This window comes from Gekko japonicus, unplaced genomic scaffold, assembly GCF_001447785.1.
Source record: "Gekko japonicus isolate JY-2015 unplaced genomic scaffold, Gekko_japonicus_V1.1 scaffold1821, whole genome shotgun sequence".
Lineage (NCBI taxonomy): Eukaryota > Metazoa > Chordata > Lepidosauria > Squamata > Gekkonidae > Gekko > Gekko japonicus.
Genome location: NW_015169227.1, coordinates 360,454 through 386,451, shown reverse-complemented (window position 1 = coordinate 386,451; position 25,998 = coordinate 360,454). Strand labels below are relative to the sequence as shown.

The window sequence follows — 25,998 nt, the reverse complement described above, 5'->3', positions numbered from 1 at the left end:
AATTACTATTGTGATATTTCATTAATTTGTTACAAAAATCATATTCCAGTATGTCTGCATCTTAATAAACTCAGCTGTCATTACAAAATTAACATTTTATATTAACTCTTGTAAAACTTAAATTTTCCAGGAGAACAAATATTATGTTAGCATCTTGAAACAGTTCTCTCTAAAATTAAATATGGTGAAACTTGAAAATCACTGAAGAAAATCTTCCCCAATGAAAAATTCAAATGACTCCCATTTTATCATATAACTTTCATACCAGTTACATTGTAAAGGAAATAAAAGATGCTGGAGTTCTGAGATTTCTTCCCCTTCTGCTATAGATTTCCACTTTCTATTTGAATATATTGGCAATAGAGCAATCCAGTTATACAAGCTGTATAATTCCTCCATGAAATCTGCTATTAACAACTAAGGCCCTTATATGTGACAATTCCACGTTTTCCCCATATACTTTCCTCTGTTGAGCTCACATCTTCATCTCTGATTATTGGGGACACCAATAGGACATATAACTGATACCATGTTATTCATATTGAATTGGTAATATATTTATCTTCATCTCATTTTAAGCATAAAGCGACCCTAAATTCTACCAGCAGTAAGGATTTCTATTTTTGTGCAAACTGATGTAGTGACAATGCTCATTAGGCACATAGCAGTGGTATATAAAACAAAGTTTAATACTGTGTCTTCTTTTTGTATTTTATTTGTATGCTGGAACACAGTTCTCAAAGCACTTCATATTATTCACAAATGCATTGGTCCACCTAGCCCAGCAATTTCTATTCTGATTAGAAGTTTTCCAGGGCGTCCAGGAAAGGGTTATTCCCAGCCCTGCAACTTTCCACTGGAGATGCCAAAGACTGAAACAGAGGCCATCAGCACGCAAGACAAGAGTTCTATCTAAAGCTATTTTTCTTTCTACTTGACAGTTACATACTGGAGTGAGTTTCTTTCCTTCCTCCGTATCCTTGCTATTATAAAATCTGACATATGTATCTAAGAAAATGGAAAGCACCTATTTGCCCTGTATCTAACGCATGAAACGAACAGAAGTTTCAAGTTCCTCTTTTTGAGTAAAGAGACTGGTGATAAATCAGACAAAGAATGCAATTCTAAATTAATCTGGATCCTTGTTTTCCCTGGATTGCATACATTACCATATTGCTCAACTGAATGGCCTCAAAACTGACCATAATTTCTCTTCCTATTTTCTTTTTTTAGGGCACTTCTCAATAAATTCCACAAGGAGTATCAGTTAAAACCAATTCATTTGAATAAGACCTTATTGATAATACTAACCTGACAACAGGGAGAGGCGGCTAATATATCATAAGTGTACATGGTGCCTAGTTGATGCCAGCTTCCATCCCACCGAGACTTGCACTTTATGCAGATAATTTTGTGAACCCCTTCTAAACAGTCTACACAAACTGCGTAGAGATGCATAAGCCTTCCTATAGAGAGAAAAACAAACATTATTAAAAGAAGTGGAAATTACCTACAATTATATTATGCAGTAAGTGGCTGCACATTATAACACCACTAGAAATGCTGTAACTGACATCTTTAGTTAGAACATTGAAGAAATACAGCATCCATTCTGGAAAACACAGATGCATTCTCAATAATGTGCCACCACTATGCAAACAAACAAAAATAACACTTAGCATTTGTATGGTAGTCATTAGCTTGATGTGCCACCACTATGCAAACAAACCAAAAAAATAATAATACTTAGCATTTGTATGGTAGTCATTAGCTCAGATGATTTTTCAAAGATTTATGAAAGTAAATCAGTGGCCAGCGTGGTATAGTGGTTAGAAGGTCTGACTAGGATCCAGGACATCGTTCAAATCCCCAGCCTGCCATGGATCTTTCTGGATAAGCTTGGGCAAGTCACAGACTCAGCCTAATCTACTGCACAGGATTGTTATGAGGATACCATGGAGAAGGGGAAACTATGTATGCCATCTCTGAACTGCATGGACGAACAGCAGGATGAAATGCATTAGACAGCTACTAGTTAACACAGCTAAAAATGAAGCTTCTGTATTCAGACCCAGCACACCTCTGAGTGACAGAAACTGCAGACAAACAACAGGAGATCACCACCTCAAAAAAGTCCTGCTTGTTAACTTTCCAGTGTTATTTCATTGCGCTTGCCAGGCCATCTCATTGGCCATACTGTAGAGAGAATGCTCTAATCCAGATAGTCCTTTTGGCAGATCCAACATATTCCATCAACAGATATTATTTGCAAAGATGGACAAGAATTACAAAGGGGCTTGCTGGAAAGGTAAAAAAGAAGTTGGCACCTTTTATTTTATGTGGTGGACTTGCATCAAGACACAAAGATACCGGGAAAATATACATGAAGAAATTCAAAATATTTTAAAAACCAAATTTCCAATGAAACCAGAGACTATGTTACTGAGTATCCTACCAGATAATATAGACAGAACCTCAGAAGACATACTAAGATATATGTTGACAGCTGCCAGAGTAATATTTGCAATGAAATGGAAGACAGAAGACAGTACTACAATAGAGATCTGGAAAGAAAAACTAGCAGAGTATGCAACAATGGCAAAACTAACCAATTATATAAACAAAAGACCACTGGAAGAATTTCAGCAGAAATGGCAATCTTATTACTCATACTATGGGAATAATTAACTTTGTTTTTTAGTTCTGGAATTATCTGAATATCATATTAAAGGTGATAAAGATATTGATTATCGTTTCAATGTTTTATTCTGTATTCCACTAGTATTTAAATAATTAGTAAGAATAAAATAATTAGTAAAAATAAAATTAAGATTTAAACAAATAAGACATTAAGGTTTTTACAATGATTTAATTTTAGCACAGAAGTCCATTCAACTGTTAAAGATGTAATCTCTTTTACTGTTAATAGATTACCGCTAACTTTAGGAAAGTTCTTCTTCATTTCTTTAAAGAGAGAATTTATCCCAAAATTCCGTAATATTGATGTTTTATTGTCTGCTTCTAATATTTGAAATATGTAATACACTTGGTAATACATCTGATTTTACTTGTTGTACGTAACAACTCATAATATTTGACAATCCTGATGAAACTATATTTTCCCCCACCCCTTCTTCCCTTCTGTATCCCACCTTTTTTTTTAGAAAATAAAAAAATTAATAACCCCCCGAGATATTATTTGTCAGAGAGTACCTAGGTGCCTGAGTCATCAAGCTGATACTATTTTAAAATGATGCAAGACAACTAGAAAATATTCACAGGCTGTAATTGGTTTAAATCATCACCTAGGCTAGTGTGGTATAGAGATCAGAGTGACAGAATGAAATTTGAAGATTTGGGTTCAAAGCTCACTCTTCCTTAGCCAAACCGACTTCAGAGGGCTGTTGTGAGGCTAAAACGGGGAAAGGAGAACCATATATGCATATATAGAGGAAGGATGGAACAAAAATGTACTAGATTCCAAAGGCAAGTTATTAAGATACTCAATTGATGCCACTCTGAAATGTACATGGTGGCAAGATTTGGGGGGCAGTTAGTAAACATTATTCTAGAGAGTAGAGTACAAGTCTTTAGTCATTCTTTATAAACCCAATACCACAGTGAAAAAATCTCACCTATCTTATTTTGCTATCACAATCTAAATTATATTCTGACAGATAAAATCTAGCCTTTTAAAGTTTGTGCACTGTGTGATACCACCACCTCTCCAAAGAGGCAAGTGTTAAGGTTAAATGCAAGGAGTATATCGGAGTCTAAAGTTATGCATAAATCTTTCAGACTATGGGATACATTCATCAATAAGATGCTCACACATGTATTTCAATGGTTTTAGACTGGAGTAACTCTGCACAGGACCCACTGTTAAAATAGTGGGTTGTTAACAAACAATGAGAAATATTTTGAAGTATTTCTTCAGGCCAAAGGTTTGGGTTCCCAGTTTGCCTGCTAAACTACTCCAAGTTCCCGTGCCCATTTTGGCTCCAATTCTCACTGGCAGTTCCTTACTTTACAACTACAACCTCATTTTCTTGTTCTAGGTTTGCCAATCTCCAGGTAGGTACCTGGAGATTTCCCAGAATTACAAATTATCTACAGATGACAAAGATCAATTCCCTGGAGAAAATGGCTGCTTTGGAGAGTGAGCTCTATAGCATTATAACCCACTGAACTTCTTCTCCTCCCCAAACCTTGCCCTCCCCAGATTTCACCTACAAAATCTCCAGGAATTTCCCAAGCCAGAGTTGGCAACCATACCTTGTTCTCTGCAAAACGAACTAAAGGGAAAGGTTCAATTCTAAGAACAGTGCTATCAGGATTTAAATTGAAAATATGCTATGTCAACCTTTGGAAAATCAGTTGTGATTATTTAAAACACAACTACAGTTAGCTACAATGAACACTGTGGGGGCAAATTTTAAACTCTGTTTAAGGCACTGTAACTCTTGTAACAACTTTGCTGAAATGCCAGACACAAAGGGTGAGCCAACGTCTTAATGACAGAACATGTATGTAATTTTTTGCTAAGCAATTACTACTACAGATATCCCATCCATTTTTGTAGTGCTAAAATAGAAAGTTAATTTGAATGCATCAAATAAAGTTTGATCCATAAAGTCATACAAGTTTGTGATGAACCAAAGTAAAAACCATGCAAGACATTAGGGCGAAAGCACATTCAGAATGTACAAATACCAGGACACACAAAAACCACAAAGACTCTTGCCTTAATTCCATGTCAGGAAGGGAGCGAGGATCCCTCATTGCAAGTGATGAATGCGTGCACACTGTTGAAGCAGATGCTGGCCATATAACCACAGAGCAGATGGAGAACTTTTCTGCCTGTTCTAGCCCCATACTGCTTTGGATTATTCCAATCTCCACATGCATTTTTGTGCTTCTAGTTTTCACTTGGGCTTCTAGTTTTGTGCTTCTAGTTTTCACTAATTTCCCGCTTCGGTGGGAGGGCGGGGTAGAAATTTAATAAATAAATAAAAGTTCCCTCCATGGGGTTTTTTTCCTTTGGTTTGAGACCACTTTTACCCCAATCTTTTTCTGGAAGCCAATTTTGAGTCATTTCGCCCATAATGTTTCTGCTGGCTTTCTTTACCCACCCACTACTCAATGATTGGACTGTCATTGTCAAACCACTCCCTCTCCCCCTCTGCCCTGAAGACAACTGGTTACATTTTTGTTTTTAAATGGCACTAAAATATCAATATACCGCTGTACTGATATATCTAGCAGGTTTTCTGAATTCCCAGCTGGGACTTCAGAGAATCTGCCTGACCTATCATTACAGCAGTATATCAATATTTTAGTGCCTTTTTAAAAAATGCAGCCATGATATCAATATATCAATATGAGTGTGTTAAGGGCCATCAAGTCACACCCAATTTATGGCAACCTTATGTCTTACAAAACATCCTATTGTTAAGAGACCTGCTCAAGTCTTGCAAACTGAAGGCTGTGGCTTCAATATAAGCATGTGCAAAAAATCAAAAGAAGGGGGTGCTGTGATCTGGCCCAAAGGTTTTTAAATCATTTTCTAACATTTTTAGCAGGAAGGAAACTTGGCAGCTGGCAACAGAGGCCACGCACCACCCCATCTCTTCCCCCCGCCTGCCAGCTGAGCAGAAAGGGGGTTTAAAAACCCCTCTCTGCTCAGTTGACTAGTGGGGGAAGAGAGGGGGTGACCACATGGCCTCTGTTGCCGGGCACCAAGCCTTCTTCCTGCTAGCAAGCACGGAGAAGACTCGGCCCGGACAGTAACAAGGTCGCCCCACCGTCTTCCTCCCCCCCGCTGGGTCTTTTAAAGAAGACTCAGAGAGAGGAGTGGGTGGCTGCTGCACAGCCTCCTCACTGTCAGAGCTGCTAAGCTCCCCACTACCAGCAGCAAGCTCTTCCCGCCCACCAGCAGCCTCCCCAGCACCAGCAGCCCCCTCCCCGAACCCTGGCACCCCCCCAGGATAAAAAATCCTGGCTGTGATGCCACCTATGACAACAGGACACTCCCTTGAAAACCTTCATTACTTAAGACATATGCGGAATAAAATAAACTGATGCCACAACTGTGAAAATGGAGAGGGAGGGCAGATGTGCCAAAGACCCATGCCCAAACTGATTCCAGTGCTTGTTGATCAGGAATAAGTTGAATGTGCAGAACAGCCCTGAAATGTAAAAGGAAGGGCATGGCGCAGATTTCCACATGCACTCACTCACTAACAATGCATGTGAGTTTCAAATTCCATCCTTCCATACAATATCTTGTTTAAAAGCTTCCAACACTAAAAACTGCTTTTGCAAGTAAGTTTTGACATCAGGGAGAAAGCTCGTTCAGATGCAACATGGAACTTTCTACACGCAGGGAGATTAATCTATGCAGTATGGGATGCTGCAAGCAGGTGGGGGAATGGGTGAAATTTCCCAAACACACACCACACACCTTCTTACTCTATTTATATAATTTTTATCCCATCAAGGCGCTCAGGGTGACAGACATCTGTCTCTCCTCCTCCATTTTACCCTCACAACAACCCATGAAGGTAGGTTATACCAGAAGAAAGTGATCAGTCCAAGGTCACCCTGCAAGCTTTATGGCAGAGTGGGGATATGAACTTGGGTCCCTTATGCCCCAGCAGAGCAGAGTTTTGTGCCACTCACTTAAATGGAGAGGGTGTCATTTTGCCCGACTTCCCACTCCTTACTAAAGTCTTCCCATGATTTGCAGCATATTGTTCTGGAAGAGCACCCTTCCAAGCCTGAGCAGTGACTTTATCAATGGTATGGGGCCTGCTGGAAGAATGGGAAGGCAGGGAAGATATATTTCTGCAATCTGCTTCTGTTCAGAAGGGTTTGGATTAAATCCATTGATTGGTTTCCTATAGGAGAGTGTTTAAAATATATTTTAATAACATCTTGTTCCATTTACCTTCTAATGATTAATGTTATCTTAGCTTAATTGCCTTTGAAAACAGTTCTGCCTTCCTGGAATGTTATTAGGCATTAAGTAATGTCATATGAGCACAGCTAAAAAGAAGAGATTAGCAGTAAATGTTCAAAGGCAGAAACGACAGACATCCAAATCAAGTGCCGAATGACTCTGTTTTTACCTTTTAACTCTCACTGGGCAGCTGATTAATGAGGTAAGAATTATACTTTATTTTCTTATTTAAAACTTTTTATGCCACCTTCCCATCCAAATAGGGTCATCAAGGCAGCGGGTTGTGAACATATCATAATGTTCACTGGGAAACTTTAAAGCTATGTTCTGACATAGCTATAAGCAGTAAAATGGGAACACGTTAAAGTTTTGCACTAGCCCCAATCACAATCTGGTCAAGAAGGATTCATACCTCACTGACAATAGCAGAAACTCCCAGACAGAGGGCACAATGTGTACAACTTTTACCCTCTGTAGGCACTTCTCATCTTACTTGGTGCCTTCCTTTCCCAAATGCCTCAACTGTGTGCAAAGAGCTTTCTTGAGGCAAGTATATTATGATTAACCCACAAAGATGCCTCTCCACACCCCTTGTGGGCTTACCAGTTACTATGTCAGCAAACTGGCCTCTTCAAAGAACTGTCAAAAAAAAAGTTGCAAGACCGGCTCTTTGAGCTATAAAATATTAAGATGCTTCCTTGAACAGACAGATGTAAGTCTCACAGCAAACAAGTTTCTGCAAGCATACTGCATTGCAGAGTACCAATCCTTCACTATCCACGTGGAAAGCCTCACATATAGAAAAAATAAGAGAGAAATTCAATTTTTAGACTTTCCAAGCTACTTAAGTACTTCAAAACTTGTTTCAACAGTGTTTGAGGTTTTTGCCCAGTGATAACTTGGTCTATGTATTACGGGTTGAAAAACAACAACACCAAAAATCCCTCTAACAGCCACGTCTTCTTGCAATTGTGTATTGTAAGTGGCTATGGAATGGCAAGAGAAGACATTTGACCTTTTCCTCATCTGCTTCTTTCCCCTGCAACTCCACCCCCCATTGTTTCTCCCTCTCCAAGACATCTGAAATATATGTTTGCAAAGATCTAGAATCCCATAGAGGGAAGGATGAATCAAAGGGGGAAAGTGGAAGGCAAAGGCTCAGGCACCAGATATCCCACCCTCCACACATACATGGCTTCTCCACTCTCGCCTAACTTAGTTTTTCCTATATTAAACAACCATGAAGATGCAGCTATTCAAATGTGCAAGTAATGTATAGTTCCACCTTCAAAAGCGTAGGAGGCAAAATGCAGGGCAGTTGTTTAAAAACCAAGAGGAATCCATAAGCAACCTGTACCTTGAAGGTGACAGGGAACATCATATTCAATTTCATCATGTCGTGATGGGCTGAGAAACAGGGTTCCATCCACCAATGGAAACTGTTCAAATACTGGCAGTGCCCTGTGACATAATGCACAGTTGACAACATTTCGGTGACTGGCACTGAGTGCTGCAAGAATGAATTTCCGCAGATCTTCTCCTTGACCCACTTGGGCATCATCTTCCATCCGAACATGAAAAGTGTTCAGTTTATGCCGTGGTATATGAGCAAGAAGTTCAGAGAGATCAAGCCTCCTCAAAAACTGTACAGGGGCATCAAAATGTCCCGACCTATGTGCTTGTAGACCAGATGTCCCATAATCAAAGTGAGCATTTCTAAACATGCCACTGTTGGCTATGTTCTTCCTGTGGGGTTCTAGGTGAATAGCATTCTTCAAAAATTCTCCTAAATATCGAGAAGAACGGGGCCCACTGAAATGTGTGGGGGCAAGAACAGAGTAGCCAGCTGGAGGAGACTGACCAGGAGAACCACAGGGAGAACGGACTGCATAACTACCACCAGAGGCGCTTTTCTCTTGAGAGTTCTGTCTGTCCATAGAATGCCGCCGCTGGATCTCATGATTTAAACCTTTCTGTGACTTGTTTGCGGGCCTGCACTTTTTAACATCTTCTGTGGACTCGGATGCTGATCTTCCCGTACTCTTCTCAGACACAGACTTTTTCTTCTTCTCATCTTGCATTCGTTTTACTTGATACCAATCAGTGTCTTTTTTTAAATGGCCCTGCCCACAGCGGCAGGAGCAAAAACGAAAGGCAAGATCATATCCTTTCTTGGTCCACATGTTTTGCCTACATTGTTTCTCATTCCAGCTTCTTGCTCTCCCAATGCAGTTGAACTGGGCCAAAATGCTGCTTTCCCACTCATAAAAACACTGAAGGTGCATCCAAGTGCTGTAGGGACAATGTTCATTGTTGCATACCACTTTCTGATAGTCATCTTTTTCTAGGTCAACAGGCCGTCCAAAGCTACAGATCAGTGGAGTAGCACAAGGCGCTTCTGTGGGACAAAGAAGAGGTAAGTCAGTCAACTGTATTATGGGCAACCCAACATTTACATTTTTTTTTGTTTTATTTCTCTAATACTGTATAGAAAAAGAATTCTGAGAAATTAGCCATGAATACAAACCGGAGGTTCTGATATACACATGACCTCCATGTACAGATGGATTTACTGTTCTATAATCTGAATAAAGTTACACTAATCCAAAGGAAACAAGTCATTGTCCTCACAGGATTTTGTACTGTAATGTCCAAGTTAGACCAGGAAGTCATAGTGATCTATCATGGAAAAAATGTTAAGACACCAATTCTGTGTTTAACATTATTAAAATACTGCTTTCACCTAACTGGTATCTCAAATACTGTAATGGGTTTTATGTAAATCACTGCCAGAAATCTGAACTACTCTCTAACCTTAAGAAAGGTTGGATCTCATTACTACAAAAAGATCCTCACCCCTACATGTTTTTTCCATTATGAAAAAGAAAAACAATCTCCATTTCCTACAAACAGAACATCACACAAAGAATTTACTAACATCCATTTGATTTAAGTCCACCTTAATTTACTCCAGTCTTCAGCTATAACAAAGCCCAGCCAAGCCAATGTATCTATACTTTTCAAATTTCCTGCTAGAAAACAAAGTTATATATTCTAATTTCCAAACTTCCCATGACTTTTAATACACTTGAAAACCTTTGAGTAGCTGACTTCTGCGGCTCAGAAACACACATCTAATTAACACAAATTTCTAATATTAGAGTCTTAGCGAATTAGCTTTCAGAAATTACACCTCTTGATGTGAAGAAAAGTGGTACCTTCAGGGAGATCTATAGAATCAGGAAATAATTTGGGTTTTTATTCTAAACATGACATAGCTCAGATCCAAGCAATTCTCTTCATCTCAGCTGACAAAAATGGAAGCCTATCAGCACCTAAGAAAAGCTCAGAAAGAATATAGGTGTGTCTACAGTGGTCCCAAAACTAGGCCTCTATGGCAACAGTAACGAGGTACTATAGGGCAGCACTGCATAGCTGCAGTCAGATGTAACAATAAACTGTGGTTTGACCAATCAACTGAATGTAGATGATGGCTGTCAACAAACATGGATTTCCAATCAGGATTCGTAGTTGGTTCTTTACCACAGTTTGTGCTGTGTTTTACTGTGATATCTGAAATCACAAACCAGTTTATCAGGTGCCCTGAAATTGCTTGGTCAGAGAGACAGCAGTATAAGAAGTTTGCCTGCACAAAACTAAGGCCTTTATACTTTCAAATTTCATAAATATGCCTATCACTATAATTTTATATGTTAAGTCATAAATTGTACATTTTATATTGCTTAAGTAAAATAAGTTTCAGCTTGATAAGGAAGTAAATTTTGAACATATTCCAAATTTTTCCAAAATATCCACTTTTCCTCAAAAACATATAGACACACACAGAGTTTTCTCTCATGACTTTAAAATGTCCAGAAATCTTGCACTGCTAATAGTTCTCAAAACCTGAATGCATGAAGCTACCTTATACTGAATCAATCTCTGGACCATCAAGGTCAATATTGCCTACTCAGACTGGCAGGAGCTCTCTGGGTTCTCAGGATGAGATCTTTCAAATCAACTACCACTGGATCCTGGAGATGCCAAGGATTGTACCTGGGACCTTCTGCATGCCCAGCAGATGCTCTACCTTTGAGCCAATGTCCTCTCTAATTTTTTCCCCCCTACTGAGCAGAGCAGTTCGCATCCTGAGCAGAATATAACTGCTGTAATCTTAAAATGGGGAATGGGCCGCGCAAGACCCTGAACGGCTCCAGACTGCTGCTGAGCAGGGCTTCCTGCATTAATGAGTGGCTGCTCACACAAAGGGAACACAAAGCTCCAGCCCCTTGTCAATCCAAGTACCCACAACTTAAAATTCTCACAGGCCCCTAGTCCTTCTCTCATCTCTCATTGGCCCACATCATCCACCATTTCCATTCCTAGAAAAATGACATTGTGTGAGAAGGGTTCATCCTCTGTATATTACATTCTCACAGACCCCTAGTCCTTCTCTCGTCTCTCATTGGCCCACATCATCCAACATTTCCATTCCTAGAAAAATGACATCGTGTGAGAAGGGTTCATCCTCTGTATATTCATAGACCCAAGGATATTGTCACAGACTCCTCAGGGCTTCCTGGGCCTCAGTTTAAGAAATTCTGCTCTACATCCATCCACATCAATTTTCTCAGATCTCTACTAAAATTAATGACTACCTTCCAAATTATCGAAACAGCATGACTGTTTACTTTGAAACTCATGGGGAAAATTTGTTTCCTTTGGTAACTATCAGACTCAGCAAAGCTGCAGGCACATCATATACAAGTAAATGTGCTCTCTCACTGTCCCTACACATGTATACAAATGTGTTTCTCATTCATATGTACAACTCAACAGAAACAGTAAACTATGTTTTGAAATGCGCTCCATGTGTAATTTCTAATTACCTTTCTAATGAGAGTTGAAAGAAACCATGTTTCCTCCATGTTTTTATTTATCAGATCAAGCAAGAGGTATGTTAATTTGTTTAGGAAATATCTGAGAAACACATAGGAAGCCTGATTTAAATAGGCATGCTTTACAATAAGCCCAGTCTGAGAAAGCCAGATCATTCCAAGAGCCATGCTTCCAATGACACCAACCCAAACACAGCAACTCTTCCCAGAACACGGAAATGAACCGTTATTCAGACATATTTCTGCACTATCTCTATTTAACTGAAGTCTTATTTCAGTGATCAGATGGCTACTGAAACCAAGGTATCACATCTTTTCACTCTACATAAACTACCACATTTGAACTTGCAGTTTTGTAAGCCAAGAATGAATTCTCCTACAAAATTTGGTATTTGTGACTTGATTTGAAAAGCTGTATTTGAACAGCAGTTGTACTACCAACCAAAGGTGTAGACTTTCCAATTTCCCGGGGGAGGCTGGGGCTGGGCCAGAGGCATTGCTGTGCTAGGAACAAGGGTGGCTCCCGGGGGAGGCTGAGCAGCTTCCTGAAAATTTCGGCGGGGGCTGAAGCCCCGTCGCCCCCACGAAGATTACGCCTATGCTACCAACTGAACAACCTAAAACCTTAGTACTGAAGGGGGGAACCAATTTTCCAGCATGTTCAAACACTTCAAAAATCAGCACTAAACTCTGATTTAAATGTTATGCCAAGTAGGCATGCTTACCTGTGTAGCATTCCATGTGGCTGGCTTTATACTTAAACCAAGCCTTCCAATACTACATACATACAGAGGGCATATTTTAAATTAAAGCCATACAATGCCACTCCAGTAAGCAATTTTGGCCCAATCAACATCACCTTTGATCAGTCTCTTACATGTTTAGAGATGGTTCTCAAAAGATTTCATGAAAGGAAGACGAAACTTTCTAACTAGGACTGTATTCACTTTAAGTCAAGCGCTGTAGCCAAACTGATACAATATGGGCTAATCAATTTGCCTCTTCCATTTTACCATGGAAACAGTCCATGTTCAGGACATTCATGCACAGAATTGGCCTTGAAATAGTCTTGCCAAGGTAAATTGTGTCAAGGCCAGGGCTATTTTTGGGCAGGAACGCACAGGAACGGAGTTCCAGCTAGCTCCTGAGTTGGCCACATCCAGCAGGAGCTCATTAGCATAACAGGCCACACCCAACAGCAGAAACTCATTGGAATTGGCTACATCAGGGGTGTGTGGCCTAACATGCAAAGGAGTTCCTGCTACAAAAAAACCCCTGGGTTTTGACACCAAACAAGGTAAACAGAATAAGAAGCAAACGGTGGGTGTGGCTGGATGACTACACTTCTGGTAACATGGGGGTATGGCCTAATATGCTAATGAGCTGTACTATCATAAGAACATAAGAACATAAGAGACGCCAATGTTGGATCAGGCCAAAGGCCCATCCAGTCCAACACTCTGTGTCACACAGTGGCCAGAAATACCAGTGCCATCAGGAGGTCCAGCAGTGGGGCCAGGACATTAGAAGCCCTCCCACTGTTGACCCCCCCCCATATCGGGTGTGGCCCGATATGCTAATGAGTTTCTGCTGTTGAGTATGCCTTATTATGTTAATGAGTTCCTGCTGGGCTTTTTCTACAAAAAAAGCCCTGGTCAAGGCTGATAAGGCTTACTGACAAGGCTTACTATGTTGTTGTATGTATATTTTAATCTCGGCATAGCCACCTGTTAGCCGCCCCGAGCTGAATATTGGATGGGGCGGGATATAAATCCCAAAAATAAATAAATAAATAAATAAATAATTACACAGGTATCTAAAGCAGTGTTTAATTATTCTGCAGTTGGCTCCTGCTCTGTTCATCAACAATGCCCAAGTAACATTCTCCTGCCAAGGAAGTCACAGGTCCCAACTTGTATCTTCTGAACAAGATCAAGTAGTTGTGTAAGTGTCAGACTCGGACCCTTGCCCTGGTACTTGAGTCACTGGATCTCTGTAATTGTAATCATGGGTCTCTGATGTACATAGCTTTGCTTGTTACTATCTATTGTAGTGCTTCTGCTATTTCCGTTCTCATGCCTATTGTTTCCATATTACATACAGCACCTGTTGGCATGTTATCAATCTGTCTGCAAGGTTCCTCCTCTGCCATTCTTGAGAAGAGGAGGCTTGATACATGTCTGAGCGATCTTAGATTAGCTGCGCTATGAAACACTAATCAAAGTGAACCTCCTCCAAAAGCCATTGGAAACTTGCGCTTTTCAACCTTCTCACGGCCTTCGAGAAAGTCTGTAATGATAAACATTCTCACCATTATAATTGTCTTGTATTACTGCACCTACTTACTATGTAATGTTAACGTATGAATGAGGGCTGAACCAAAGTTCTTGTAATTTCCAACTTTGTAATATTCCTCAGTTCTGGCAAAGAGTTTCAACTTGAAAGCAACTTTTCTGATTTCTAAAATAAAGCCTGATTAAGAGGACTTATTTCGTCTGAGAGTTACTGTGCGAGCTGACAGTAAGTTCTTGCTGATTCTCTTCACGGCCACACAAGCTGTTACTATGTCAAACTTGCAACTCAGATCCAGTTTGGCTTTTTCTTCACTCTCCGCACCCACAGTCACACACTTCCTGTATCTGTGCTGCTTCCTAATCTTTTACATCCTGATAACTTTATATGCATATGAGCAGGCAGGCAAGTACAGCGCACATACAGAAACTCAAGTTTCTCATGCTCGCCTCTGGAATAAGATAAATGCTACTACCATTCTGCCTGCCAACCTAGCAGTTCGAAAGCAAGAAATTGCAAGTAGATAAATAGGTACCACTTCGGTGGGAAGGTAACAGCGTTCCGTGCGCCTTGGTGTTTAGTCATGCCGGCCACATGACCACGGAAACGTCTTCGGACAGCGCTGGCTCTTCGGCTTTGAAACGGAGATGAGCACCGCAACCCTAGAGTCGGATTCGACTGGCTTTCAAGCAAGGGAACCTTTACCTTTATCTTTTTACTACCATTCTGAAGAGATTATTACATTTGATTATGAATGTATATACTGGAAATTCTCTTCAGGATAGAGGCAGTCATATAGTAGGTATGTCAGTTCCAATTCCTATCAATAAGGGTGTGAGACATGGATGTGTATGTGCCACATCTTTTTAATCTTTACATTAATGAGTCTGTACCTTTACTTTCAGCTACAAACACACACGCTCCTACAGAGCCGCCCTGAGCCTGCCTTGGTAGGGAGGGCGGGGTATAAATTGAATAAAATAAATACAGTAGCTGGCACTCCAGTCCCATTGTTATTGTATGCAGATAATTTAGTTCAGCTTGTAAGGACTCTTGTCGCGTCTATGCAGAACTATAAAAATATTTATTCAAGGTTATTCACATGAACTTTTGAATATAAATGATGAAAAAACTAAAATCATGTTTTTTTCAACTTCCAAGCAGACTAACATTAAGCCTTGGATTATATGTGGGAAACAAGCTGAACAAGCGCAACATTTTAAATATTTAGGTGTTTGGTGGTTTTAATTTGGACTGGTCTTTTCATATCCAGGCAAGCACTAATAAGTCTAGAAGTTTATTGATGACACTGAGGAAAATTTTTTTACCTCAAGGGTGCTCAATATATTCCTGCCCTCTTGAAAGTTTATAAGACTTTATTAGTCTCCACTTTTTCAGTGCTCCAATCTGATTCCAAGGGCCCACTGATAAACATGATAAGGTCCAGCTATCATTAATTCGTAATTTTATGTCTATGCCCCCTTTTGTGGCCTCAAACATTTTGCGCCTGGAACTTGAACTGTTAAATATCTCAACCATAATATGGAAGGCTACCTTTAAATTTTATGCAAGCCTTTTTAAACTGGAGGGGACTCCGACTGTTATAAAAATAGCAACCAAAGAACAGAGTTGGAAGAGTTGGATTTTAGGTGCTGAAAAGAAGGCAAGTCATCTGAATTGCTCAGTCAATTTTACAGGGTTGACAAGATTATAAATTTATTAGGTTGGTAAACAAGAAGTCTTCTAGTTTTGATTGGAAGTTACTACTGAGATGCAAATAGAAAATGTTCCCCATTATGCATTAGTTTGTGTTTTCCATGTTCTTTTAATCTTTCTAAACATTTTTGTTTCCTAATGAATAAATATACAATAATCTTTACAGTGGCACACTGTAATGTCCTCCCAACAATGGAAATGGCAGGACAATACTTTAAAATGCCAGTTATTAATTACTTATGTAAATGGGATACAAGATAAGTAGAGTATTTCACGTAATGCTATACTGCCCTCTGTATAATAAGCTGAGAGAGAAATATATCAACTCTTGGATGAGGAATTTAGATAAAACTACTGAGATCCAAAGGTTTTTCTTTTAAATGGCTCATTACAAAAGTTAGCCACTGACATAGCAAAGTTTCTCTCAATGACCTTTTTATAAGGGAGAAAAACTTCCCCCAGTAAAGTCAGTGGATGGCCTTATTGGCTAATAAGCATTAGGAACGTCCAAAAACTACTAACAAACCAGCTTTCATTTCCCAATACTTTCTAGGCTAATAGTAAGATTACCAGACTTCCACACTTTAATGTGGGTTCCATCAAGGAATTCTGGAGGACCTTCACTTACTCACCGCCTCAAGATGTCATGGCACTGTATCAGCAAGAGGAGGTAATGAGTTCCATACAGTGTTTCCCACTCTAAGAACCACAGAATAGGAGATATATCCACTATAAAACATCAGGAATATTTTCCAGGAAGAGTACAGGATATAGATATTTGGAATAAATACATAGAATAAATAATAAAGGCACAAGATCATCCTGCCAAACTATCATTTGTACTTACCATAGTTTAGAAACCAAGCATTGACTCCTGGCAACCCATAGCAGAAAGCACTGACAGTTGTGGAGCTTTCCTACATCCCCTCCCCCCACCCAAGCAGTCCTTTCCAATAAACCTTCCAGCAGTCACATGATCCCTATGGACTCAAGAGACATGAGGAGACAAAATCACCATGCCTCTTCTGTAAATTCAACTCAGCTGAGGGAAGAGGAAGAACGGAAAGATATGATCTTCCTTCTTCTTAACACTGCGGTCTCCTGAACCCCATCCACGAACATCCTGCAAACCTATGAATGTACTTTTCCAAGGTCAGAAAGGACCGGGTGGGGTGGGGGTGGGGGTGGAATGCAGGCAAGAGCTGTGACCCTTGCATCCACATTGATGATGATTTCCCCAATTATTTTTATATCTTTAATTAATAAGAAATAAATAGCTATAGATCATTTTGTCTCCATTGTATAAATCAGTCTCAGAAAAGGAAGCAACAGCCATAACAAAGTTTTGTCACTTCAAGCCAAACTACAGTTGGCAGTGACACCAATCATGGCTTGAAAACTCCTTTCATAGCATGTTCTCTAGTTTTGTCCGTTTCAGACAGCAGGCCAAACCATTGTTACAGGATGGGGGAGACTTGTTTTGGCAGTAGTATGTGCTAAAAGGATCTAGGGCAGGGGTATTGAATTAATTTGTTATGAGGGCCGGATCTAACATAAATGAGACCTTGTTGGGCCATGTGTATCATAAAATGTAATGCCAGGTAGCGGAGATATAAACTTTTTAAAGGACACAAACACAAAGATTTTTTTAACTTAAAATAAAACATGCTTAAAACATTAGCTCTGTAAGCTGCGAACCTACTTTTGATTTATGGACATTCACCACAGAAATCTCATGCTCAGAGTTCTGAGTCTAGGAGCCAGGTTAAAACATGGAATGGCTGAGCCTTCCAAGAGCCACGCTTCCAGTGACACCAACCCAATCATGGCTTGAAAACTCCTTTCATATCATGCTCTCTAGTTTGGTCCATTTTAGACAGCAGGCCAAACCATTGTTACAGGACATGAATCCCCCAACCTCAGAATTGGCAACCTGGTGAGCTTCGTTGCAGGGTTGGGGCTCTGAACTCTAACTACTAGGGCTCCAGTCACACGTAAGGGTTTGGGCCGGGAGAGGGACGGATCGGGGCGCAGCAAACGGGCGTGATTGCACCGCAACATCTGGGAAGCGGCGCGCACCTGTCCCCGATCTGGCCCTTCAGGCTGAAAACCCGCTACAAAAAAGAACCACCCCTAGAGGTGGACTTACCAGAAAGGCCGCGGCAAGCGCGGCTGTGGGATTGCCGGTGCGTCCTTCTGCCGGCGCATCTGAGGCTCCTGGCTGAACTGCGCATGCTCACACATGCGCAGTTCCGCAGCCTCCCTCTCTGTTTCGTGGCTTTCTCCCCGGCATCTGATCGTGCCGGGGAGAAAGTGCGTGGCGGCTCAGGGGATCTATGTGATCCCGCCGCCGCGTGTCTCTTTTGGTGCGGCTTTTAAAAGCTGCACTTTGCCCGTGCTTTTTCCCTCCGTGTGACAGGGGCCTTAGTAGACCATACACTGAACATAAGTCAGCAGAGTGATTTGGTAGCTAAAAAGGGAAATGCGATTTTGGGCTGTATCAACCAAAGTATAGTATCCAGATCTTGTGAAGTGATGGTATTGCTTTACTTTGCTCTGGTTAGACCTCACCTAGAGTACTGTGTTAAATTGTGGTGTCCAAAACTGAAGAAGAATATAGACAAGCTGGAACGTGTCCAGAGGAGGGCAACGAAGATGGTGAGGGGTCTGGAGACCAAGTCCTATAATAAAAGGTTGAAGGAGCTGGGTATGCTTAGCCTGGAGAGGAGATGACTGAGAGGTGATATACTAACCATCTTCAAGTACTTGAAGGGCTGTCATATAAAGGATGGTACAGAGTTGTTTTCTGTTGCCCCAGAAGGTTGGACCAGAACCAGTGGGTTGAAATTAGATCAGAAGAGTTTTTGTCTAAGCATCAGGAAGAACTTCCTGACAGAGTGGTTCCTCAGTGGAACAGGCTTCCTTGGGAGGTGGTGGGCTCTCCTTCTTTGGAGGTTTTCAAACAGAGGCTAGATGGCCATCTGACAGCAATGCTGATTCTGTGAACTTAGGCAGATCATCAGAGGAGGGCAAGAAGGGTTTGTTCTTGTGGCCCTTTCTTACACACCCATGGAAATTATGATTGTCACTTTGGGATCTGGAAGCAATTTTTCTGCAGGTCAGTTTGGCCAGGGATCCTGGAGGGTTTTTCTGTTATCTTCTGGGCATGGAATAGTGATCACTGGAGGTGTGGAGGGGGAGGTATTTGTGAATTTCCTGCATTGTGCAGGGGGTTGGACTAGATGACCCTGGAGGTATCTTCCAACTCTATGATTTTATGATTCTATGATTCTTTAATCATAATTTTTTGTGAAATCTGAACTGAGTCTTGATTTTCAAGGCACAGTGCAGCCTGTTTCGCCACACAACAGTGTGCCCCCAAACAACATTCTGGGAACTACTACTAGAATTGAGTTCTCAAAAAGTAATTGTAATAGTAAAAACCTGTTAGTGAACAAGCTAAACTTTCTCTTCTTATAAATGGTCTCTTCAGAGCAACTGTTCAGATGAAGGCAATAGCTTTAAGAGACTACTTTAAATATTATTGCCAAATTCTGTACTGCAATAAACAAATGATTTTCAAATGCAAAAAAAAACCCCTCTGACACACAGCCAAACAATGTGACTAAGGTTAATTTTTTTAAACAAATACTGGCATAAAAGTCTTGTGTATCTTTCAAAGACACAAACTGGAAGTGGTGAGGACAAAGTCTCAATCCAAGACCCTTGGAAATAAAACGTCATTTATCATGGTGTTCTGAGCAATATTATGTATGCAACAATTTTTAGTCACTTGAGCGGCTTACTGTATCATCCCTCTAAAGAGTTAAATATAGAACCAGACTAGATTAGGCCCAAACTGTAGACTTATCTTATTTTGGAAAGCATGCAAGGCAGCAATTTCAGGGGCTGAATTTGCATGTCATGATGAAACTAGCATTAAATTGTAGGGAAGGGAAGCAAAAAATTTCCTAGAACAGAAGCTGTAAAGTAAGAAACTTGAACATGTGTGTATTGATTGATTGGTGTGATGAAATATTTTCTGCAATATGTACAATAAAAAACATGACAGTACTCAAAATTTCAGAACTGTATGCATTCTGTATAAAATTAGCCTTGCAGACCTGGGGTTGTTTTACTGATGGAACAAATAAACTAAGGCTGCGGTCACACACACTAAATAATCCACTTTCCAACTGGATTTTGCCAGTTGGAAAGTGGACTGAAAGTGGACTGAAAGTAGATTATTTAGCATGTGTGACCACAGGCTATGCCTAGTTTGTGACCACACGTTACTGGATGCTGCACTACAGCTATCAAACACAACTGGATTGTCTTTTCAACACAAGAAAATCCAGTTGCAAGTAACTGCTTATGGGCACAATATCCAGTGAGTCCCTGTCTGGGATATGTAACATTTTGGAATGCTGATTTATATCAACCATATGTGGCACAAAGGAATTAAATAAGTCTCTGCAAGTTTACAATGCTCCAAGGCACCCTGCCAAAGCAAGACAATGGTACAGCCCTCTCATGATGGGTCTATAACACTTCAGAATCAAATGTTCCCTTCATGTAAAATGAATCTTTCCACATGCACCAAACTAATGGGGAGGGAGGCTTTCAAATAAGTGATTGAGAGAATGGTGTCATGTACCTACCTGTATATCTGAATCACCATTTACAAAATAGAAACAAAGCTTGTGAGAAGAGAGCTGACCCATCGCCAATTCCAGATTGGTTTAAAATAAACCTGGACAATAGCCATGATGAGGAAGCAGATATGTCAGAAGGAACTGATTATGGAATAATGCAAATAAATGTTGCTGAAAAATAGTCAATGTTCTCCATGCACTTTAACAACCATTTCTAATGTAAAACCACGTGTACTTTTTTTGCAATTATCTTCATATCAATTCTATAATATGAACTGATATTTTAAAAGTTTATGAAAAAAGACATTTCGGAACAATCCAGCATCAATTAAGTGACACATTAAAATATTCTATTGTATGTTTCTTTATACATTTCTTTTTAGTGGTAGCACTTTAAGGGTTTTAACCCTATTTTTAAAAAACAGAAAGACCCAGTTCTTCCAATGGACATAGTTTTTAGCTACAGTAGTCACAACCTTTACCCCCACGAGACCACAGCAGTGGCTGGATACAGAAACTGCCTTCCAAAGAATGGAGCAGTTTTGTTTATGATGCATTTCACATTACCTTTCTAACCTGGATGGTATTCATTATTGGCCCCTCAACTTGTAAAGTGATATAGGGACAGGAGAGGGGGTTTCACTTGGAAAATCAAGGAAGTGATTTTCTTCCTATTAGTGAGCTGTCCCTGAAGCGTTATGGCCATTTCAAACTGCACCACTTTTTCCCCACCTTTTTCACCTCACACACGATTTTCCCTGGAAGGTTTTTGGGTTTTTTAATGTTCTACTGGGAGCGCTACGGTACTGAAAGAGGACGGCAAATCAGTGCAATAGTGACCTCATTGAGATGACTTGACTTCATTGAGACAGACTGTGATACATGCGTTCGTGACTGCTGTCACCTTGAAACAAGGAGGACAGAAGTAACTCACTGGACAGCGGGTTTCAGCGGCAGCTTTGGGCTTCAGTGATTGGTGTAACAGATATTTCCAAGTGACAGTGTGTCTCAATGAAGTCCAAGCATCTCAATGGCGCCAATTTGAGGTCCTGTTTCAGTGCCATAGCAATCCCAATAGAACATTTTTTTAAAAAACTCTCAGAAGAAGATTGCATGCACGGCAGAAAAGGGCAGGGGGGGAAGCGACAAAGCAAGAAGCGCTACTGAGCATTTCATACAGTGCACCATAGCGATTCAGAAATGCAAGAAAGGGTTGAAAATGGGAAGAAAGCAGTTTTCATCAACAACGCCTCAGGAACTCCTCACCAACAAGAGACAACCGGGATTGTACGAAAAGGTAAATAAAAGCCACTAGCAGCCAGTTAATCAAAGTTAGCCCCACAACATCTTTTTTTTATTTGTGAGTGTGTGTGTGTGTGAGTGTGTGTGTGTACCTGGAAGTCATGGCAATCTCTGGTGACTAACCCCTACTGGGGGCCTGGAAGATATTCAAAGAGGTGACTGAGTAAAGCCTGCCCCCACCTCCCACCTCTGACATTTCAAGGAGGTCTCCCATCCAAGTACTTGCCAGAGTCGACCCTGCTTAGTTTCCTAGATCTGATCAGATCGGGCTTGCCACAGCTATCCAGATCAGGGAAGCCCCATAAAATCTTGATACAAAATCCAGGTATAAACTGAAACCATAAGACAGATACTCACACGCTCTGTGGTGCTTTTTATCTTTTCATTTTAACAATGTCTGTAAAACCACAAACCACGTGTTAAACACAGGGAGCTTAACACACAGTTTGTCCAGGTGGATTCCAATAGTAAACACAGACATGTTCTAGTTCATAACGTTAAAAGTCAAAAATCAAATAAATTTGGGCTTCTTTTCATTTGTAACCACTCCTCCTAAACTTTTTGATAGAATACTTTAAAAGCTTCTCTCTGCCACTAGGAGACTCCAATTCTAAGGACACTTCCATGGAAATAAGCCCCACTGGATAATGTATGACTTATTTCTGAGTATACCTGCTTAAACTTGCTACTCTGAGGACTAGATGCCTTATACATGCAAACTGGAATTCTTAAAACTGCCTCAAGAGTCTGTAACAGCCTCCCTCCCTCCGATGGTTTGATGCCCACCAAGCAACCTGAAGGCCAATTGGGAGTTCAATCCAATATTTCCAGAAACAGACACAGTGTTAGTACCAGAACAGCTGGCATTCTACCACAACAAAGATTATCAGAAAGAAACCAGCTTCTTTTGAAAACACAGTGGTTTGGCACAAGTGATTGAGACTGAAGGTCCAAAGTGGGCAAAGGACCACACCATCCACCTGATTTCTTGTATGGAAATTTACTACTAAGAGCATGTAAGATGAGAAGGCAACCTATCCCTGTGCTGCCCCTTCTCATTCTCAAACCCTCTTCATGCTCTTTTTTGAGCCATTCGGTTTGGTGGAGCTTGGGTCTGGTAACATACAGAGATGCAAAAATAGCTATTCATCTACAGTATCAGGCCACAACCAAATGCGCTGAACATCAGCATCCATGTCCTAAATTTAGTACAACCTATCTGGTTGCTGTGTTTCATCAGTGAGGGCAGGGCACTGTGCCGAAAGTTACTCCTAGCTGAAAGCAGAATTTTTAAGTTGTGACTTGCTGAAGAAGTGTATTCATAAATTGGAGCATTTGGGGATAAGTCTACTGTAACAGGTAAGACACAGAGTGTGTATTTTGCCCCTTTACTTTTAACTCTCGCAATTTACTCCAGTACTAGAAGTACAGTTCTCAAACAAGGGCCTGGAATAAAAAGACCCATTCTCAACTAGAAAACTATTACAGCAATGGTTCCTAAGTTTTCATTTGCAGGTCTCACAAAAAGAATTCTGTTTAGCACATCCACTTGCACACGTTTGAAAGGAGCCAAAGCATTGCTTTGGCCACTACTGCCTTGTGAAAATACATACAGACTTCTGCGAGGTGAGTTTTCAACCCATGGTATCATTTGTAAAAGCAGGACATGTGTGTTCCCCTCCAAAAGGTGCGTCATATCCAAAAACAGCACCAAGAAAGCAAAGGTGCCTCAGGGACTCATAAAGCCACGGGAAAGGACACGCACATGGTTGTTGCTGATGTCAGTAGACATAACATTTCCTCCTTCCCTCCGGCACATACATGAGGAGAAGGGGATGAAACCAGGTGAGGAAACAGAGAGGAAGAACTCCTCAATGTGCTTTATTATAGCTGGAAGAAACAAGACTGAACACATGTACATATCAAGCTGGTTCACAGTGAGGGACCAGACCAGTGAACCAGCAAGCTCTGTACCATCTCCGCCACTTGCAGTACCACTTCACCATTACCAGAGCAAATTTTATATAAAATTATTTTGGCTACAACAGGACAAAAGCCAGCTGCTACAGACTAGAGGTTTGTGGTGTTATTTTTTTAAAAAAACGCTATGACATATTTTGATGTGCTCACTTCCTCTCTCTCTTTACATACAGGCCGCTCAGTTCTAGGTCTGAAGCAGGATTTGAGTAGGGTACCCCAGGCCCGACCGTGCTGGTTCCCTGCAGTGTCGCAACCTAAACACTTTTAGCTCGTTGCCTAGGGCCACCTGTAAAACCCGGGGCCCCAGACTGACCCTTCTGAAGGTGTGGGAAACGCATGGCCTGGATTCTCCTCCTCCTCCTCCACAATCAGAGGCACCGTACGCTTGTCAAGCTCTGTTTGGGGGGAAATCTGCGTTTGCAATCTCCCTCGCTTGCCGCGGTAAGCAACAGTGTCCCAGCCAAGAAGCCCCCAGCAGGCCGCGCACACACACTGACGGCCAAACTCTCGGCAGGAGGAAGCCCGCGCGTCCCTTCCTGCCCAGCTCCCCCTGGCATCCTTCGAGCTGCTGCGCCATCGAGGGCCCGGGCAGCTTTACGAGCAGGAAGGCAGAGGGAGCGAGGACGAAGTTAGGCGGCCCGCACGCTGCATCTCCTGCCCGGCCAGGCCCTCCCCTTTCCTCCTCTTCTCCCCTCCGCCTTACCGTTCCTGGCGTCGGCCGAAGCCGAGCCTGTCGCCGCCGCCGCTCCCCCGGAGCTTCCAGTGCCTCCTGCGGCTGCCGCCGGCCCGCTCCCTCCCGCCGCGGCCACGGCGGCCAGAGCTCCTCCGGCGCCCGCTGCCCCCGCCGCTGCCAGGGCTCCATTTTCCTGCTCGTCCCCGCTGCTGTTAGCGCGCTTGTTCTTCTTGCCCTTGTTGCTTTTCTGGTTCGGCATCGCCGAGGGAGGAGGAGGAGGAGGAGGAGTGGGTCGCACCAGGAAGCTGACGGCGGTGGCGGCTGTGGCTGCTTTCCCCGCGGCGGCTGCTCCCACTACCACCACCCCACCGAGCGTGCCTTAGTGCAGCCCCATTGTCAGGCGGCAGCGGAGGAGCGAGCGAGCTCTTCTCTCCCCTCCTCCCGCCCAGTCGCCTGCACACACCACAGCCGCCAGGCCGCGGGAAGGAGCGCAGGCACGGGAAAAGGCGTGTCTCGCTTGTTTTGATTCTGCTTCTCGCCCCACTGGCGCTCTGCTCCCCGCCCGCTTCCTCCTCCGCCTCCTCCTCCGGCTGCCTGGCCGCCCAGGCCTCGATGACAGCGGGAAGCGAAGAGCAAGCGAAAGGAACGGAGGAGGAAGGCGCGGCTCAGAGGCTGGGCCCGCAGCACCAGGGTGGCGCTTCGTCAGGCCTTCGCCTCGAGCGGGAAAGGGACGGCTTCCCGAAACCTGGGACGACGAAGGGATGAGAGAAATCTCCCCCGAGGTGTTAGCGTGGGGTGTTCCAAAACGTGGGAATTGTGCGGGATCCTTTAGCGTAACCTCGCTCCTAACTCACAGTGCAGTTAAACAGGAGTCCAGCATAAGCATTTATGGATCGTGATTCGTTTGGTGTGGCTGATGGAGTGAGCGCTGACTTACCAAAGGTTATGCTGGAACAAATTCTGTTCGTCTTTACCCTACCAGGGGACTATTGAGATATGGGTCAAAATGTAAAAGGTAGCAAGCAGTTACTGTAGATAAGTTTGATCTGACTGTCAAATCTATCTGTCAGGCTAGCAATCATGTGACTGCAGACAGGTGCTTCTACCAGATGTTACTCATTCAGGTCTTGTGAGAGATTGCATCGCCTTGTTAGGTTTTGGCTAGAGTTCAGTATAATAGCTCTCTGCTTAGTTAGCTAGGATGGAATTCAGCTCTTAAATTAAGTTTGTTTAAGGGATTTGGTAAATATCTGTCTGTATTCCCCTTTATAAACTCTCTGTGCACCTTCATATCTGGTCAGTCTCCTGCTTCTTATTTTCACAACCCAATAGGGACCCGTATTTAATTGTGCTGTGCCTAACACGGCTACCCTCCAGGAATTCATATTCACAGCATGATTACATGGTGGAGCCTCAATTTTGAATTCATACCTGTGGCTGGATTTTTAAAATTTGTTTATTTAAAACATTTATTAGCCACCCTTTTCCCCGTGGGATTCCAGGAGACTTACAATATTGATA

At 41.9% G+C, this 25,998-nt stretch overlaps 1 protein-coding gene across 1 annotated transcript; it reads right to left on the bottom strand.

The window, feature by feature from the left end:
• Positions 1–1,311: 1,311 nt before the first annotated feature.
• Positions 1,312–24,925, bottom strand: HECA (hdc homolog, cell cycle regulator; the record flags this gene model as incomplete). The annotated part of the gene is made up of 3 exons (XM_015416425.1): positions 24,508–24,925; positions 8,319–9,359; positions 1,312–1,466 (listed from the first exon to the last, which is right to left on the bottom strand). Coding segments are annotated over exons 1-3 (1,425 nt in total), but the record flags the coding sequence as incomplete, so codon positions are not given.
• Between the last annotated feature and the right edge of the window lie 1,073 nt (positions 24,926–25,998).